The sequence below is a fragment of the Chlamydotis macqueenii genome, chromosome 19, assembly GCF_036417535.1.
Source record: "Chlamydotis macqueenii isolate bChlMac1 chromosome 19, bChlMac1.mat, whole genome shotgun sequence".
NCBI classification, from domain to species: domain Eukaryota; kingdom Metazoa; phylum Chordata; class Aves; order Otidiformes; family Otididae; genus Chlamydotis; species Chlamydotis macqueenii.
Genome location: NC_141574.1, coordinates 10,588,650 through 10,606,999, shown reverse-complemented (window position 1 = coordinate 10,606,999; position 18,350 = coordinate 10,588,650). Strand labels below are relative to the sequence as shown.

The 18,350-nt window shown below is 52.3% G+C and overlaps 1 protein-coding gene across 4 annotated transcripts in view; it reads right to left on the bottom strand.

Annotated features, from left to right (window-relative positions):
• Nucleotides 1–784: 784 nt before the first annotated feature.
• The window catches only part of LOC104477575 (S-adenosyl-L-methionine-dependent tRNA 4-demethylwyosine synthase TYW1), a 98,126-nt gene continuing 80,560 nt past the window's right edge, over nt 785–18,350 (bottom strand). For 2 of the 4 annotated variants that reach the window (XM_086763274.1, XM_086763276.1), the window contains 2 exons: nt 14,607–14,774; nt 785–1,926 (listed from right to left, as the gene is read on the bottom strand). In XM_086763274.1, coding sequence (XP_086619400.1) covers nt 1,705–1,926; nt 14,607–14,774 — 390 coding nt within the window. In that variant the 3' untranslated portion in view covers nt 785–1,704. Of the gene's footprint in view, nt 1,927–14,003; nt 14,064–14,606; nt 14,775–18,350 lie in introns of those variants that run through there. The other 2 variants (XM_086763273.1, XM_086763275.1) reach the window with 2 other exon arrangements.

Genomic DNA, 18,350 nt, shown 5'->3' with positions numbered 1-18,350 from the left:
CCTGTCCCTCCCCATTGTCCTCTCCTCCAAACCCCAGTAGCGGTGGCCCCACTGGCCCCATCCCCGGGGCTGCGAGCCAGTCACCAGCACCCGCATCCCACCACCTCCATCCCACCACCTCCAGCCTCCGCTCAGTGCTCTGGGGAGAGGAGCCAGGCGACCGACCTGTTCGAGCAGCCTCCCATCAGCCAAGCCCTCTCCACCGCCCACAGAAACGCAGATGCTCTCCCTTCCACCCCACGTGCTACCAAGACAAAAAGGTGATATTCTGTAACGTTTGTGCTTTTGATTTCTTAAAATCCTCTTACAAAGCCTCACGCAGCAATGCCAGCTCTAGGGAAAATGACTTTATTTTCTTTCCTCTTTAAAACACTTTTTACAGTTTAAGAAACGAGGTTTGCTCTTAGAACACAACCCCAAGCTCAGACACAGCCCTATCCCCGCTGCCGTGGGAGCCGGGCGTCGCAGGCGTACGGCCCTCGCCGTCAGGGTGGGAGCACTGCCAGCACCTCTGGTCTGCGCGCCTGGAGTTCCACGGGAGAACAAAACCGCTCCCGCCTGACCGCGGTTTTCTTCCTACCAGCAGCTGATGGCTCTGGGTCACCTGAAGCTCAGTCCGCAGCCCTCCCGCCCCGCAGCTCGCTCGCCCCAAAGGCCGCAGCCCCGGGCAGTGGCGCGGGGGGCAGCCGGGAAGCGGTGGCGGTAGCCTGGTGCAGCCGTTCAGCGAGCGAAGGCACGGCCGGACGCCGAGGGTCCGTCCCGCGTGTTTGCACGCCGACCCGTCGCGGGCCCCTGTGCCTAGACGTCACCTCTCCAAACCCAGCGCTGGTTTCTAGACACGAGGGATCTCAACTGCATTCAGTTTTCACTGACATCAGACGACCACCTCCACCCAAACAGCAGCGACGCTGCCGACCCGCCCGCACGGCCCCGCCGGGACGCCGGACACACGCAGCAGGGCTGTGAGGAAGCGGGTGTGTTGTTTAGGGCTGCTGGGGGAGCGGGATCAAACCACTCGGAAAATATTCACTGCCAAACCCGTAAAGTTGGAAAATGTTTGGAGAGATAGCGGAAGTTGCAGACAGTACTAAGAGCGGTGCCGTGACACCATTCCCAAGCTCCGGCTTCTCGGGGTTGACGTCTTTACAGGAGTTGGCACCAGCGTTTAAAATCCACAAACCTTTGTTGCCGTCTGTACAACGACATTTCCAGCAGGGCTCAGGCTTTTAGACCCAGATCCCTCTGTGCTCCCCCCTGCACAGACCCATCGTGCCCGCGGTGCTGAAATCCCCTTGGCACTAATCCCTACGGATGCAGAACGCTGTGCCGCCGAGCCGGGGGCCGGCACGTGCCAGGGCATGGAAGTCAAACCAACGCTCCCCCTCCAGACCCAAATGCAAACGCTCTCCGCTGCGGAGGCCACAGCCGCTGCCTCCCCCATCGCACCGCCAGTTACGATAAACTGCTGGCACGCAGCGTTTGTGATTTATCTTGAATCAGAGAGCAATTATAAATACTTTCATCCCAGAAGCCCTAAAAAGAGGAGGGAAGGGGTAAATAAAGGCTTTACCCTCCTTCTCAATATCAAACGTCAAAAAAATCTAGGTGAATAGATTTAAAAAAAAATAAAATAAATTGGTGGTAGCACAGAAATCGAGGCAAAACCTCTGCAGGCAGCCAGCCCAGGGAAGGCCCAGCCCAACCTCAGCACCCGGAGATGTCTCTGGCTTTGTTCCTCCGCTGGTATCTTACGTCCAAGGGATCGAACCCCCTTTCTCCGGAGCCAAACAGCGCCCAGCGAGGAGTCCTGGCTGCGTAGTCGGCTGCCGTGAAAGACGCGGACCCGCCACTCCTCTCGTGCTCTCGCGCCAGCTCCTGGAAGCGGCCGTAGTCGATCCAGGTGCACCACTCGCCGTTGATCTTGAACTGGAAGGAGAAGAAACGTGTTACGGAGCCAGGGAGCGATGAGGAGACCCACACACCACACGTACGCTCAGACAAGCTGGGTGCGTACTAAATTTGGTACCCAGCCGTAGGCTTTTTTTATTTCCTAGCCACAGGAAAGTCCAAGGTAAAGCCATCCAGAAGTAATGTGGGATAATTGCTTTAATCGAAAAAAAAGAAATTCAGGTGGACAAAAACCCAGAACGTGCTGTTTCTGAGCCATGTTTCACCCGCAGGGTTGGACCACACGCACAGAGACAGGATGGGCATTTTCTCACAGCCTTCATCGCTTAGTGCTGCCTACCAGCAGGCATCTCCACGAGGGTTTGAGTGTTGAGCGCTTTGCTGGACTCCTCCAAGTACTGCATCCCCCCACCCCTCCAGCTCCGCTCTGCCATGGAGCATCCCAAAGCCTTCCCAGACGTCGCTTGTACCTGAGAGACCTTGGTTTGGGGAACTGCAAGAGCCCAGGAGGAAACGCGTAAATTTGAGAGCGACCCTTTGATGGAGGGATCTTTCCAAGGTCAACGGAAGGCGCTGTTCACAGCCTGCGACACCAACACCAGAGCCGCAGAGCCTGGCAAAACGGCGCGGGAGCCACACCAGAGCTGGCGCGGCGGTGATTAGGAGGGATTTGGGCAACTCTTCAAAGGGGCGAGAGGGTTGTGTTTGGGAACAGGGGAAGATAAAAAGGTTTTATGACATCAATCCTCCTTCCATGGGAGAATTTTAAGAATTGCTTATTTTGCCGTGCTGAAGCTGCATTTGTCAAGCAGACCTGCGCTGCTAAATTAGCAACAGCCTCGACTGAATCCTCAATTAGGATTTATCGGAGCTAAGAGCTTATTATGCACTTCATCCAGAATAAAAAAAAAAAGGGAAAACAGACTGAGACTGACTCAGTTTCTTTTCAAAAACCTGTCGGCTACGCATTTTAAATGGCACTTGACTTTCTGCCCAAGAGCTAAAAGCTTTTTTGGTTGGAAAAACTGCTGACACCTGCAAAATTCTGCAATCAGACGTTGCTAACGCTGATCTACTGCTGCCCGCGTAATTACAGCGAACTCTTGCAGGAGCTGTCCTCTGCACGGAGCGGAGATGCGAGACTGCAGAGTCATAACAGCGGGGAACCGGCCTTGCCGTAAATAAACTCGCGCAACGCTCCTTCTCCACGGGCTACGCTGGAGGCCACGTTTCACTGCGGCGCCGTGGCCCTTCCAGTGCGCGCAGCCGCAAGTGAGGCGACAACAGCAGTGGAGGGGACAACGTATGGCCCGAAAGCAGCAGGTCCCAAACAGGATCCAGGCTCAGGAGACCCGAACTTCCCTCCTGACGCGTGTGGAGGTGCTGGGCGACAGGTTCGCACCACGCGTGGGACTCTGCGCTCCCCTTAAATTGGATTCACTAACACCCAGCAAATTCTCACACAAATTAAGGGAAAAAAAATCCCAACCCACGGGATCCAGCGAAGCCCTTAGCATACAGGCTGTCGAGCGTATTCCCACGATGGGTACGGAGCACTCCCAACGCATCAGATGGGTCCCTGGAGAGCCTGGAGGCCAACTGAGGGAAACATAGCACATAAAGGACAGAAAAGCCACCAAGACTTGAACTCAACTGAATAGGTAATTGGGTAAAGACCGTTTCCTTGAAAACCAACAGGCCGCTCTAATCTCAGGGCGGAAGGGGGAGCTTGCAACGAGCCGGTCACCCTGTGGTCAAGAGCGGCTGGCCAAGAGCGCCAAAGCCATGGGAGATACTGGTGCCACCCTGACCAGCTGAAACAAGGGCATGGATGGCAGCCACCAGCTCCGACCCAAACACTGGTGAGATATCCTCCTCTCCAGAACGTTACAGCCAGAAACGGCAGGAAAACAGCGCACTATTACCTGCCGGAGACACTCAGAACTACTCAGTTCTGGATTCAGAACTCTTTCTAGACTATTCCTAGAAGCAGCCCCACTCAGACTTGCGTCAGGCCAGTCAATGGTGATGCAGCTGCACTCACAACTGGTTTAACAGGCAATGGGCAGGCAGAAAACCAGAAGTGGTCTGTGCACGGATAAGAGTCTGAGATGAGTTTCTGGGACACAATCAGATGGTTTCTCTCTTTTCAGAAGCAAACTATTTTTTTTTCCCCTCCCCGTATCTTGCCGTGGCTGTATCTCACCACATCAGCTGTTCTGCCATGGAGGCAGTGACCTGCGCTGAGGCTGGCGGCAGAAGGAAATAAAACCAAAGATCCCCCACCACCAGTCCCAGCAAGTCCCCACAGCTGGAGCTGGGCAGCAAAGCTTTCAGAGGCCGCCGGAGGAAGCCCACAGTGGAGGGAGGAAGGAGGTGGTGGTGCAAAGGCAGCGTGCCCAGAGCCGTCACTGCCCTCTCCTCCTGCCACCGTTCGCTCTCCGTGGCGTACAGCGCTACGTACGCTTTCCTGGGGACAAAACCGCTCCACCGTGGGATAAAACCCTCCGGGCTCGCACAAACCACGGGCGTCGCTCTGCACCCCGGACGTCACCTCGGTCACCAAAGTGAGATTTTAAGGTATTTAATTTTTAAGCTATTTAACTTCGAGTGTGTCTGAATGCGCAGCTCCTGGCACAGCGGAGCTGTGAAGGCCGGGAGCCGCCCGCAGTCGAGTACGGCGACGATACCGTTCCCACCAGGACCGCGAAGCAAAGGCTGCCTGGGACGCACAGCACAAGCAGATTAAATACCAGTAAATATTTTTAGTGCTGCAATAGTGCGGCTATAAAACATGAAGAAACAGGAGCAATCCTTTCAGCGTGTCGTGGAAAGCAATCGCTTCTGCTGCGGAATAAAACCAGACAAACGTGGGGCAGGGCCGAACAGCCTCAACGCCCACAAGATTTACCGATGGGATGTTAACAATTTTGTGATTATTCACAGAATCACAGAGTGGTTTGGGTGGGATGGGACTGTTAAAGGCCATCCAGTCCAACCCCCCTGCCAGGAGCAGGGACATCCCCAACCAGATCAGGTTGCTCAGAGCCCCGGCCAACCTGGCCTGGAATGTTTCCAGGGATGGGGCATCCACTACCTCTCTGGGCAACCTGGGCCAGTGCTCCACCGCCTCAGTGTAAAACATTTCCTCCTAATATCCAATCTGAATATGCCTCTCTCTAGTTTAAAACCATGACCCCTCGTCCTGTCACAACAGGCCCTGCTGAACAGTCTCTCCCCATCTTTCCTGCAGCCCCCTTTAGGCACTGGGGGGCCGCTCTCAGGTCTCCCCGGAGCCTCCTCTTCTCCAGGCTGAACAGCCCCAGCTCTCTCAGCCTGGCCTCACAGCAGAGCTGCTCCAGTCCTCCCATCATCTTCGTGGCCTCCTCTGGACCCTCTCCAGCTGGTCCATATCCTTCTGATGTTGGTGGCTCCAGAACTGGACACAGCGTTGCAGGGGGGTAACAAAAGATTTAAGACCCAGAACAGTTTCACAGCACCCACAGAACAGGCAGCCCAATGCTAAACACCACAGGTATGTCAGACTGATGCGGTCAGATGTTTTATTGAATTTTTCACTACCTGGTTAAGTCTTTTAAGGTGACAAATACATCAAGGAAAGACAAATGGCTGAAACCCTTCCTTCATTTTTCTAAGCTTGCATCATCCAAAAAAAAAAAGAAAAATCATAAAGCTCCTTCAGCGGCTCTGAAGCCAGGCTGTGCTGTCTGGAAAGGCAAACTCGTGCTCCCCGAGGGATTCGCTCGAGCAGCAAGAGGACACGGCAGCCCGCGCACGCCTTCCCCTCGGAGCTCATGCCTCCAGCACCCCTGAGCTCTCGTCCCCACAGCCCTACAGACACTGTACGGGTGCATGGCAATGCAAGGAGCGCTGCCACGAGCAGGCGTTAATGCTGGGAATACGAGAGGAAACTCGTAACGGCCTTCCAGGGCAGAAAAGCAGATCTAGATGTGATGCTGGACCACCACTGGGGACACTGGGCAAGGGGTTACCACCTCTGCCAGGAATGGCATCGCTGGACTCAGGGGAGCCACAGGACACTGGCGCAGCAGGACGGAGCTACCTGCGTGGGGCTGTGCTGCCCACAGACACGGCCAGGCCCTCACGCGGTCCATGGGGAGCGGCTGGGGGAACTGGGGTTGTTCAGACTGGAAAAGAGGAGGCTGAGGGGACAGCTCATTGCTCTCCACAACTGCCTGGACGGTGGGTGTAGGGAGGTGGGCGTCGGTCTCTGTTACTTGTGATAGGATGAGAGGAAATGGCCTCAAGTTGCGGCAGGGGAGGTTTAGGTTGAATATTAGGAAACACTTCTTTGCGGAAAGAGTGGTCAGGCACTGGAACAGGCTGCCCAGGGAATGGGTGGAGTCACCACCCCTGGAGATGTTCAAAGAACGTGTAGATGTGGCACTTCAGGACATGGTTTAGTGGGCATGGTGGTGTTGGGTTGATGATTGGACTTGATGATCTTGGAGGTCTCTTCCAACCTTAAGACTATGATAATAATACACTGCAAAAGCTATCGGAGACAGGACTAAAACAGAGAGCCAAGTTATCTGGGAGCATCAACAAAACATGGCTAACACTTCCCTTTTCTCTTACAGCTCACCAGAGCTGATATGAACAGGAAATTTCTTTAAATTCTCTTTTGCAGTAGGTTTACGCCACACCGACTGCAGAGAGAGAAGCTCATTGTTACAGAAACCCATCAACATTCACGGAGAAGAGCTACACCACATATTTCTTTTCTTATCAACGTATTTGCATAAGCAATTTTTGGGGGGTAGAATGTACGCATATATTGAGCACAATACAGCAGTATGATTTACCACATTCCTCCAGACACGCATAATTCCTGAGGAAACACCACAGGGTTCATACGAAGGGACAAAATACAGAAGAGAGGCAGAAACGGGGACACCCGAAACGATAACACTGAAAAATGGATGTCAGTCAAAAATCAATTAGCTTGTCCTAACAAGGATAACATTGTACTTTCTCCACAGAAAAACACACTGAAACGAGGAAGCTCTGCTTCATCCATCGGCTCTGGTCGTTCTCCACAAATAAAAAAAATTCATGTATTTTCAGGAAAGGACTAAATAGCACGGGCTACGTAAGTGGGAAAAGTCTGCTGCAACTCCTTGCAGACCTCATCCTCGCAGAGCAAACCCCAGGATGGAAGGGTAGAGCCCGTCCCCGATGGGGAGAAGACCCATGGGAAATCTTTTTCTGAGGAGCTGAAACGCAGCATCCCCAAGGAGCAGAGGGCAAACGGGGAGGAGAAAGCAGAGCTTTGGGTCTCGCAACAGCTACCCCTTACCGGAGGGCACGAAGGTTTAGTAGCCCAACAAACGGGTTCTCCCCAGGCAGAGGCACTGGGTTCAGTGGTTAAATACAGCAGTTTTAGGCATAGTTTTAAAGACCACACACACAAAAAAACCCCACACGCTGGTAAGCAGGGAAAACAGCGCGTGCTTCAGCGTAGGGAGGCACAGGAACTGGTGTAGCTCCACACAGGAGAGCACGGCTCCTCTGACGGCTTCTCCGGCATTTTAAAATCCAGCTTTGCCAAACGTTTCAGTCAGCACCGAATCAGGTTTGCACGTCGCACGAGACGTTAAAGGAGCACAAGCCAAACTTGCAGAAGCCAGCGTCAGCAACTTGGCTTTTCTAAAGCCAGCAGGCCCCGTACTTCCCAGTGCACACCTCTACATTCCATCTCAAAAACCAAATCCCACTGCTAGCTCTGCTCTTAGCCATGCAGAAATGATGTTAAAACCCCAGCCAAGTAACGCACCTGACAGTGCACGAAGGGCTCTGTGCTGCCGGGCTGCCCCGCTCCCCACGGAGCGGCTGGACCCAGCACCATCCGCACATCCCCTTCCCGGCTGCCACCGGCCACGCTGCTGCCCGCGGCCTGGCGACCCGGGGCTGCGAGATGCATTCGGTGTTGCAGGCAGGGTGTTGCTCCCCACCCATCCAAAAAAAAAAGTAAAAATTACAAAATAATTTCTTGCACAAAGACTTTTTTTTTTTTAAGGGAAGTACTGCATTCAGCATTCAGAGCCTGCAAACATCACAGTCCCTGCACCGCCTGAGCATTTAAACAGAGGGATTTAAAAAAACGATGATGGCACTTCATTTATATTCCTTCCTGAGAAGAAAAAAAACTTATCTGTGAATTATCTTTAGAGAAGCAGTCAGGATATTCTGTCTGTTTTTCAGTGGCTTTCCTTGAAACACTTTCTTTGCTGAGCTTAAATATATTCTCTGGCTATTAGGGAAAAGCATTGTTCTGCGGAGCCGGAGTGTGGCTTCGCACACGGGTCTTAAGCAGATTTATTTATTTTTAATTCCGTGCCGACCTATCTACGGCCCTGAAACTCAAAGCCTTGTTTTAGTGCAGCCTCCTGCCAGCCGTGCACCTCAGGCCAGGGGAGCTCACGGCCCACGGCGTCGCCGAGACCGCTCGTCCCACACGGGCACGCTACAAACTTATATTGTAGAAATAAAAAAAAAAATCTGTAGTAGAAATGTTCCTCTCCTTAGAACTGCTGGCAGCAGCTGGGACAACTCAGCAGCATCCAAATACTGCAAGTTTCATCCAAATACTGCAAGTTTCATCAATCTGCAGTGATACACGTGAATATTCACAAATGTAGATGTGAAAATGTGAACATGTGAACACAAAGATAAATCCCTCTCTTAACTTGCTACGTCGGCCATACCTGGCCACGTGGCAGGGCATTCCTTTTATTTCCTCTCACATTTTCCTTGTCACCAAAGAGACCAGGGGACACTGGCAGAGCCCAGCCCCACAGCAGGGCGCCAGCTCGCGGAGCATCGCCGTGAGCCGCACCCACACGTTCGGCGGGGTGACGTGCGCATCTGGAGTTTCTCCAGCGCCCAGAAGTCTCGTGAGCTGTCTCGACAGCGCAGCCGGGGTCCTGCAGGAATTCAAATACCGCAGCAGCCGAGGCCGTGGGCGAAACTGGGACCAGTAGGTTCATCCCAGCCTCGCCCACGGAGCACTTGCCAGTCTTTACCTGTATGATTCCCCTTCTTAAAAATAAAATCACATCTTCCCACTCCACTCCACTCCACTTCCCAAGGTCGCTCAGCTTAGGAGCATTTAGGAGAGCTGGGACCAAAAACAGGAGACATCAAAGCAGAGGACAACGCCACGTCAAAACGTGTTGGTGGAGAATCCGTTACCACTCCAGACTGGCAGCGCAGCAGCGTTCAGCTACCGTTTTTCTATCACTGGTCTCCACCGTCAGCCACTTCTCCGGGCGCGACATTAAAAGGCAGCTGGAAAAATGATCTTGACGGCTCCAACCCCGAGCTCCTTAATTTCAATTTGAAGACAGCCCATCACGGCAATAAACAAAGCCGCTTTTGCACTTTCGCACGGGGCGTTATTAAACACAACGGGAGTGCACAGCACTGACGTTACGCAACTGCTACGACTATTTTCGCCACCTGCCAGTACGAAGCTCTCCAAGGCAAACAAATAATTCATTGAATTATTACACGCAGTTTCTCTCCTAATTAAGGCTCACAATTATTTAAGGCTCCCTTTGTTTGACAGTGGAAGTGACTGAACTGGAGTCACTCATGAAAAGAAGAAATATTGTAGAATGATTTATCTTAACAGGGTCGTATTGCTTGGTAAAAGGCTAAAAAACTTTTATTTTTAATTACCAGCTGTAACCTCAGGCTTTAGGGGGAAGAAATTAAGATTAAGCTGGTAATTAAGGTACAGATGTGTGCAACAGAAGGTCACAATCAATGCCACAGGACACCAGGAAGGCAGAGGTGAGACCCCTCGCCAGCGCTGCACGGCCCACAGACAAGCCCGCACCCCACCGCTCCTTGCACTGCGTAGCTTCCATTTATTATATCTAATCTCACGTGAGTTCTTCTCAAGAAAAGATTCATTATTACAGATTTATTTTTTGCTTTAATCCCGACCCGCTGCAGAGCAGAACATCTTGTCTGCCAATTAAGCCAGGGCTGCATCCAGACAGTTTTAATTCCAGCGGATGAAGAGTGGATTACTTCAGCACGACTGCGATCTTCTTTTAATAACGAACAGCTCAGGCACAGCAGAGCCACCCTCCTGTTTGGAAGGAGACAACGGAAAGAGAAAAAGCCTCCAGGAAGCGGCATTTTGTACTCACGCCAGCACTAAGGCTGCTCTTCCACTTCACCTCAGCTGGGGAGCAACCCTCTCCCTGCCCCTGCAGCAGGCACGGGGACGCTGCGCCTCGTCAGGGACACGAATGCGCCCATGCAGACCAGAAAGCCAACGGCACCCTGGGCTGCATCCCCAGCAGCGTGGGCAGCAGGTCGAGGGAGGGGATTCTGCCCCTCTGCTCAGACCCCCCCTGCAGCGCTGCGTCCAGCTCCGGAGCCCCCAACATCAGAAGGACGTGGAGCTGTTGGAGAGGGTCCAGAGGAGGCCACGAAGATGATCAGAGGGCTGGAGCACCTCTCCTGTGAGGCCAGGCTGAGAGAGCTGGGGCTGTTCAGCCTGGAGAAGAGGAGGCTCCGGGGAGACCTAAGAGCGGCCTCCCAGTGCCTAAAGGGGGCTGCAGGAAAGATGGGGAGAGACTGTTCAGTAGGGCCTGCTGTGACAGGACGAGGGGTCATGGTTTTAAAATAGAAGGAGGCAGATTCAGACTGGATACAAGGAAGGAATTTTTTCCACTGAGGGTGGTGGAGCACTGGCCCAGGCTGCCCAGAGAGGCGGTGGATGCCCCATCCCTGGAAACATTCCAGGCCAGGTTGGCCGGGGCTGTGAGCAACCTGATCTGGTTGGAGATGTCCCTGCTCCTTGCAGGGGGGTTGGACTGGGTGGGCTTTGAAGGTCCCTTCCCACCCAAACCATTCTGTGATTCTATGAACTCCGGTTTGGCTTTTCCCCTCGCACGGTGACACTCTCACAGGTACGGGGTGACCCCGTGGGGTAAGCGAGCTGAGAACGTGGGCCAAATTCAGGATCTGGCTGCTGGATGGCAAGGACGACTGACACTCCAAGTGATTTGCAAGGCAGGAAGGAAACAAAACGTGATGGGCTATTTTCTGTAATACAACCCTTGTTAGTCGATCTGCAGCTGTAGTTAAGTGCTTCCTCTTCCTCCCTAAATATAGCTGAAATGCTCAGCATGGAACAACTTCAACCCTTCCACCCAACCTCTCAAGCCTCTCCAGCGCAGTCAGGACACAGGTGAAGCTTTTCCGTCCCATCCGAGCCCCCCGGCTGCGGACACAGGCAATGCTGGAAAATCCGGTGGGGAGGAAGGCCGGTTCCCTCTTTGCTGGGAAGGTTTCGTGGTAAACTCACCCCGCCACGCTGGAGAACGCAACGCTAACCCAGACCGCGTCTGGCAGGGAAATAATGCAACTGGTGAGACAAGGGCGTCCGGGTGCAGCACCTGCATCCGCACCGTGAGGGAACATCCGGATCCAGGGGATGGACTTGGATCTGCTTGTGGAAGCCAGGTGGATCCATTTATTAAGGATGATGGCAGCCACTCTTCCACGCTCACCAGCCATTCATTTCACCCTGTTAACCAAGACCTCCATGGAAGATCAAATCAAGGATGGGATTTCAGGACAATTCCCTGCGCTACGCACGGCTGACTGGCACAGGCATCGATCCCAGCATCACCAGGAGGAGGCAGAGGTGATGCTGATAGGTACGAGCGGATGCAGCAGCACACGACACAAATTGCACTAACGAGACGCTGGTGGCTGCAAAGCAATTGAGAGAGCGTGGCTGGAACCCAACCCGCTTGCAAAAGCCAGGCAGGTATTTAAATGAAGGTAACGGAGATAATTGGCAGGCGAGCGTTTCGACACAACGGAGCGGGCGGTAAACACAGGCGTAAAGCAAATTCAAAGCGGGGCAGAGTGGTTTGCTCCAGGAATTACCAAGATGCCAACTTTCATTCAAAAAAACCTTCGCTGCAAGGCTGCAGCACGTTCCCTCTTCAGGCACTCGTTACGGTTGTCTCCAGGATACGTTCATCGTTAGAGCCCAGGAAAGCGGCTGCGCAAGCTCTGTCTCTGGAACAGGTCACTGGATTAACCGTTACGTTATAAAGTTGCCACTGTCTCTATATCGCAGCCAATTAGTTCAAAAGCACTATAATCAATTAGATTTTTTTGTACCGGGGTGTTTATACAATTTGCTACAAGCAAACGTAATTACTGAAGAATTTAGAGCTATTAAGAAGATGGAGCCAACTGGCTCCAGGAGCACTGGGCACCTCTCAAGGAGAGAAGGAAATCGGCGTGCGGGGACAGTAGAGAGCTGGGAGGGGGACGCAGAGCAGAAGGGGAAGAGGAGCCCTCCCACCCACCGGAGCCCAGACCAAGCCAGGGAGGGCTGCACTCAACCTGGCCTCTCCTCGCTTGGCCTTCAGGCTTAAGAAGCTGGTCAAAAAGTAGAAGTCAGTAAAAAAAAAAAAAAAAAAAAAGCAGAAATACCAGTAAGTAATGGTTTTTCATGTCACAGTGAGTGGGGTGCAGGCACTCTCTGCGTTACCTTCTGGGGCTCTGTGAAGGGTAACTGGAAACCAAACATTTTGCTGTAAGGCTGAAGTTCATGAGACCTTCAAAGCTGTCCCTGGCTGGAGCCAGGGCGCCAGGTCCAAAGCTCTCCGAGGTGACGCCGAGCTCCTCTCCCTTCCCGAGACTCGCCGAGTCCCGGAGGCCTGCACAAGCCCCCCGCCTGTGACTGCAGGAAGGCACCCGGACACCAGGAACCCACTTCTGGTCAGCAGGGAAAAATGGTCTGGGATGGAGCGGTGAGAGAGACTTGGAAGTCTAAGGGCAGAGTTTTAGGACACTGAAGTACCCCAAGACGCGTTATTTTTCTGATATTTCCAGACTGTTTCATACAGGGTTGCATTTCAATCCTGGCACTTAAAAATTATTAATTTTAAGCACTGTTTGAACATCTTAAAACTCAGACCTAGCAAAACACAGTGAAATAAATCACTTTTCCTAACGATTTGAATTACCACCTTCCTGCATCTCCTTAGCTTTCTAAGGGCACCTTTGCTTTCGCAATCACTTGCTACAGCTTGGTTGTTCCCACAGCACAGGTTTTCCGCAAGTAATATACCCTGACAAATTTTATTCTCCATCGGAGCCTGAAATTCAGAATTAAACGTAATAGAAATAAATTTATGTTTTATTAGCTATTTTAGTACCGAGCGTAGATTGTTCCAAGAGAGGCCCTGTCCTAACGGCTCTGGAGAGCCGAGCAGCTGTTGAGTCCCTCCTGGCCCGGTACCAATCTGTTCTCGTTACCAACGGCGTTACCTAAATCACGCATCGATAAGTCAGGTGGCAAGCTGTTTCCTCTCTTTCCCCGGGCCCTTCACCTTAGAATGGAAAAGGAAATTTGGCGTTTGAGGATGTGCTCGGGCACAGTTGCCAGTGGCAACCACCAAGGATGAGACCGGAAAGGACGCAGCCTTAGGGTGGGTTACACAAACCGGTGCCAGGTACCCGCGCTGCTCTGCTCCTGCTTTGTAACCGAGCAGAAGTTTTCAACAATGAGATCCTAATCTTTTTCAAACATGGATTTAAAACATCTTTGGTCCTCTGCAAGCGGTGATTTTAACCCTGCGCACATGGGAATCACCACACACGGGACGCCCCACACCACCGCTCCCTAAAATCGGCTTCCATTTAAGGGAGGGACAGGAGAGCACTCCTGACTTCAGCAAACGCGAGTTAAGAACATGCAAAGAGAAAAATCACCACAATTAGCACAAAGTAGCTGCTCCATCAACTGCCTAGCCAGCACGTCATTACACATCTTTATTCTCTTTTTATTAAACGTTTCTGGAGCTCAGAAAGCACAATTGTACCTCATATTTTTCAGATCCACCATCCTCTAAAATTAATTTTTTTGGCATTTAATTTCTCTTTCAAATTGCGTTGATGGTATTTATGAAGGAACCCACGTTTCAAACCGAACATTTTACACACACACACACGCTGCTGGGACACACTCGGCCTGCGAAGCGCCCCAGTAGCGTAAGAGACGCCGGACCTTTTCCCCAATGTCAGGATGGAGAATGCGTACAATTGCTCCAGCTGCTTCATTTGCCCTGCAAAACGGTTTTGCAGAAAGGCAGCTCAGATCAAAAGGAAAGCATCCTCTGTTACCATCCACATATCAATGTCTTTTGCCAAAATTATTTCTCGAGAGGAAGAAAAATATGTTATTTCAACTCTGCTTGAAAGGAAGGAGGGCTACAGAGTTGGTGGGTACCACAATCTCCAGAAGAGGGAAAACACACCCCCAGCCTATTGCGTGTAACTTACCCATCGAGCTGTCTACGCCACTGGGAACCACCACGAAAAAAGAGAAACAAGACAAAACCAGCCGACCCACCTCAACAAGGTTGGGTCCTGCCTCTCTCAAAACGCAAAGCAGCGAGCCTGGCACAGCACAACAGCTCCCGCACCGGAGCCGTTAAATGCTTCTTGCCTGGATCGCTGTGAGTTATCACGACCGGCTGCAACCTACATTTTTTTTTTCCTCCCCCAAAAAGCATCCAGCTAACTCCAGAGAGCAAATGTCATGGAACAAGGTAATGACACAACACTTCCAAGGAGAAGACAGAGAAGACTGGTGCCTGGTTTCTCACCTTCTTGTGAGCTATCAGGAGACAGTTGGAGTGCTCGTGCTCGCACGCGATTTCATAGTCAGGGATGAGGCCGGCCAGCTCCTGGACGAAGTGCACCACCTCCTCGTGCCACGGGACGTTGGCCATGGTGAGGTTGCTGGCCGAGCTTTCGCCGCAGTACGTCACGCCCTGAGAAGAAACATGGAAACCATCACCGTCAGCTTAACCCTTCACGAGCTCAGGGCAATGCCGGCACATCAGCCACAAAAAACCCCGAAAACCACCTGTTCTGCCCCACTTCACACTGTATCTTATGTAAAGGTTACAAATTTGGAGATGGCATCAGAAATCAGTCTCTCCCTTAGTGACACATCAAACCACTGTGTGCCCACGCTTCCCCACAGTTTGTCTTTATCCTGGAAAGTACCTTTAAAAGCATTCAAACGGGGGATGCTTGTGCTCCTGAACTTTGAGAAGGTCCCTGGATTCAGACTGGATACAAGGAAGGAATTTTTTACACTGAGGGTGGTGGAGCACTGTCCCAGGGTGCCCAGAGAGGTGGTGGATGCCCCATCCCTGGAAACATTCAAGGCCAGGTTGGCCGGGGCTCTGAGCAACCTGATCTGGTTGGAGATGTCCCTGCTCCGTGCAGGGGGGTTGGACTGGATGGCCTTTAACGGTCCCTTCCCACCCAAACCATCCTGTGACTCTGTGAACATGCTGCTCTTTGTCGTTCGTTCACTCCTTGGAAGGCAGAAGCACCCCAGTCGCTCAGCAATGAGCTTGCTGTTTAGAGGCCAGCGCAGCGCAGATCACCGAGAGCTGGTTTGCTGCTGGCTTTGCTGCTACTTCCAGCAATCCAAGGTTCCACCAAGACCCTCAACATCGGCATGAAAGGATGAACACAAAGCCACACCTGGCCAAGTGCTTCTAGAAACCAGGCGGAGCAGTCTCCTCAGCCTCCTCCACCTCGCTGAAGAAACGCAAGTCACCTGTCTCCAAGATGGTTCTTTAATTCTCTGGCGCGGTGTTGGCAGCTCTGATGGCATGGAGGCTGCGCACCAAGGGCCTGCCAGGGCGCGGTGGTATTTTAACAAAGATATTGAGTGTAGGGAGATTTTTACCCCCAGACCTCACCTAAAGGAGAAGACAGCTACAGTGACTGCTGGGCATTGAGTGCTGCAGACTCTTGTTAAAAAAAAAAAAAATAATAATTAAAAAAGAGATTGGGGGCACTTGTCCAAACTGCTCAACATCCCCCTGGACATCGAGGGCCAGGGGCTGGGTACAAAAATAACCCTGGCACCAGAACACACAGTAAAGCCGGTGCAAACAGTCAGTAAACACAGATTAGTTTCCAGGGCTGAGTACACAAGCAAACACCTCGAAACACCAAATAGAAGGGCATTTGTGAAAACTCTCTCCAGGTCATCTCACTATCTCCTGCTTAAATTAACTCAGTAAACACCGAGAGCTGTTTGGAAAAAGCACCGCTGCCTGCGCCTCCAGCACATGCAGAGAGGGTGAAAACCTGGGCTTACGCCGGTGCTGCCGAGATCGTTACTGTTCACTGATTAGCAGAATTGACTCGATGACACTAAAAAGCAGCTTATGCTGTTCTGGTCAAAGGCCACCAAAACAATCGTGGAATTTCTGTAATCCTACCGCTCCGTGAGGAGCCCGGGCCTCCTGTGAAACGCCGAGAGCTGCAGTAACCGCTGCAGGCAAACGTCCACAGGAGACGTCGAGGGAATTGTTTTTTTTTCACAAGATGGATTCATGCTGATTGTGGAACCCCCACCCAGCGCTGCTGCCAGCCGAAAGGCCAGCCCAGAGCCCCCGTCCCTCCTCACCTCCCCGCACCTGGCAGAAGCAAAGGTCACGCAGCGCTGGCCCGTCGTATCCACACCCGAAAATCCCCAGACCAGTCCCTGGGGTGGGGAGCACCCAGCGCGTGCCCTTAGGCGGAGCATGGAGAGAGGCTTCCCACCACAGAGCAGTCCGCGAGCTCCGCAGCTCCCGAGCGTGAAGGGGCAGCAGGACGAGTCCTTGGGGAAAACAGCTTTTCCGACAGCTCTGTGGAAGCACGCTCAAAACTAGTCCCTGATTTAGAAGCAGCGTGGTTCAAAAGACACCTCCATCTCAGATTTAACCATATTAAGTCAGCAGAGACACCAGCAGAGACACCAGCTCCCTTCCCAGTCACACCATACAGCAAGGGGACCGACGGAGAGCGCGTCGGAGCGGGACCCTGCTGCACCCCGTGCCAAGCCAAGACACAGGCACTGCTGCTTTGGGTGAGGTACCTGCTGAGGGCCCCCGGTCACCGCACCCCCTGCCCCGCAGCAGCCGGCTCCATGGGCTGCAACGATCATGCTCCGTGAACGCAACCCCTCCAGGTCTCCTACGGCCCGTTCCTCCCAACTCCAGCCTCATCACTTCGAGATCGGCTGCTCTCCATTTGGAGATGTGACCGCTTGAACCTCCTCAATTACCGATTTAGCCTTAGCCACAACCTTGATTTCACCACCGCCTTGCTCCACCTTTAACGATATCAGCAAAATTCTCATCAATTAGCTCAGTGGCATGGGGCTTAGTGGGATTATTTTTGCTTATTTATTCCCAGATAAAACTCATTAACGGCTCATCCAGCCAGTTCAGCTTGCGCTGTCACAACCCAGGTCACAAACCCACCGGCACCCAAAGGGGCAAACCCACCCAGGAACCTTGGCTCCTCTTGGAGACAAAAGCCCAGCCCCTCGGTCCCTCTCTGGGCGGTGGCACCCCCTTTGCTCTTCAGCTGAGCTATTTTATTCCAGCCACAAAATCTCATCAAGCGCGGGGCTTTAAAACACAGCGCACACAATTTTATGGATCGTTATGTTTCCGTTCGCAAGTTTTAGCTCTGTGGAGAACGCTTCTACTTCTTCTACGCAGCATCTGCATCCCCGCTACGTTCACGGCGCCTGCTCCAGGCTAGCACCGCGCCCCCGGACCCAACGCAGCCACGTTACAGGTGAACACGTCCCGTCCAGCCATAAACACACAGATCCTCTGCAGAGACTTAAAATTAGAGCAAGGTGAGCCATGCCGCGCTTCAACGGGGCTACACAAGCAACAGACTCACGCTAATTAGAAACTGTACAAGTTTTGGAAGCAATTACTGTCCCACGGGTAAATCGGTGAGGGACCTCCTCTGAGAATCTGCCCAGGCAAAGGCTATCAGAGCCGCGCCAGCCGGGAAGAGGCTGACTGCGCAGCATCGCAGACAAGCCGGGGGAGTGCTAAACAGGGACGCACATTAATTTTTTAGCCTGGCTCTGAAAGCCTGACAAAGATTTTAAACGTTCTTCTATTAGAGCAGCCAGCCAGGCAAATAATAGGATATGGATCTCCAAAGTTCAGCGTACAGACGCAGCTCCACGCAGCAATATTTTCCTCACGTTCGTTATACAGATTATGGTTTGAGCAGCATGAAAAATGTATGGCTACAGAGGGGGGAAATTCTTCGGAAGCTACAACACGACTCGTTCTTTTAATAAACTTCAAAGATATCATTTACGAGCAAAGAAGGCAAATGGAATAACTAAGTGCTCGCAGGGCTGATTAATTCACAAGCACAAATCAACGAAAATCAGCTTAGCGGCACAGCGAAGGAAAGCACAGCAGCTTTCAACTTCTCCAACTTCTTAAAACTCGAGTTAATTAACAGTGCTGATACCACTTAAAAATACGAACAGCTGATTAGGGCGGTCATGTTATATT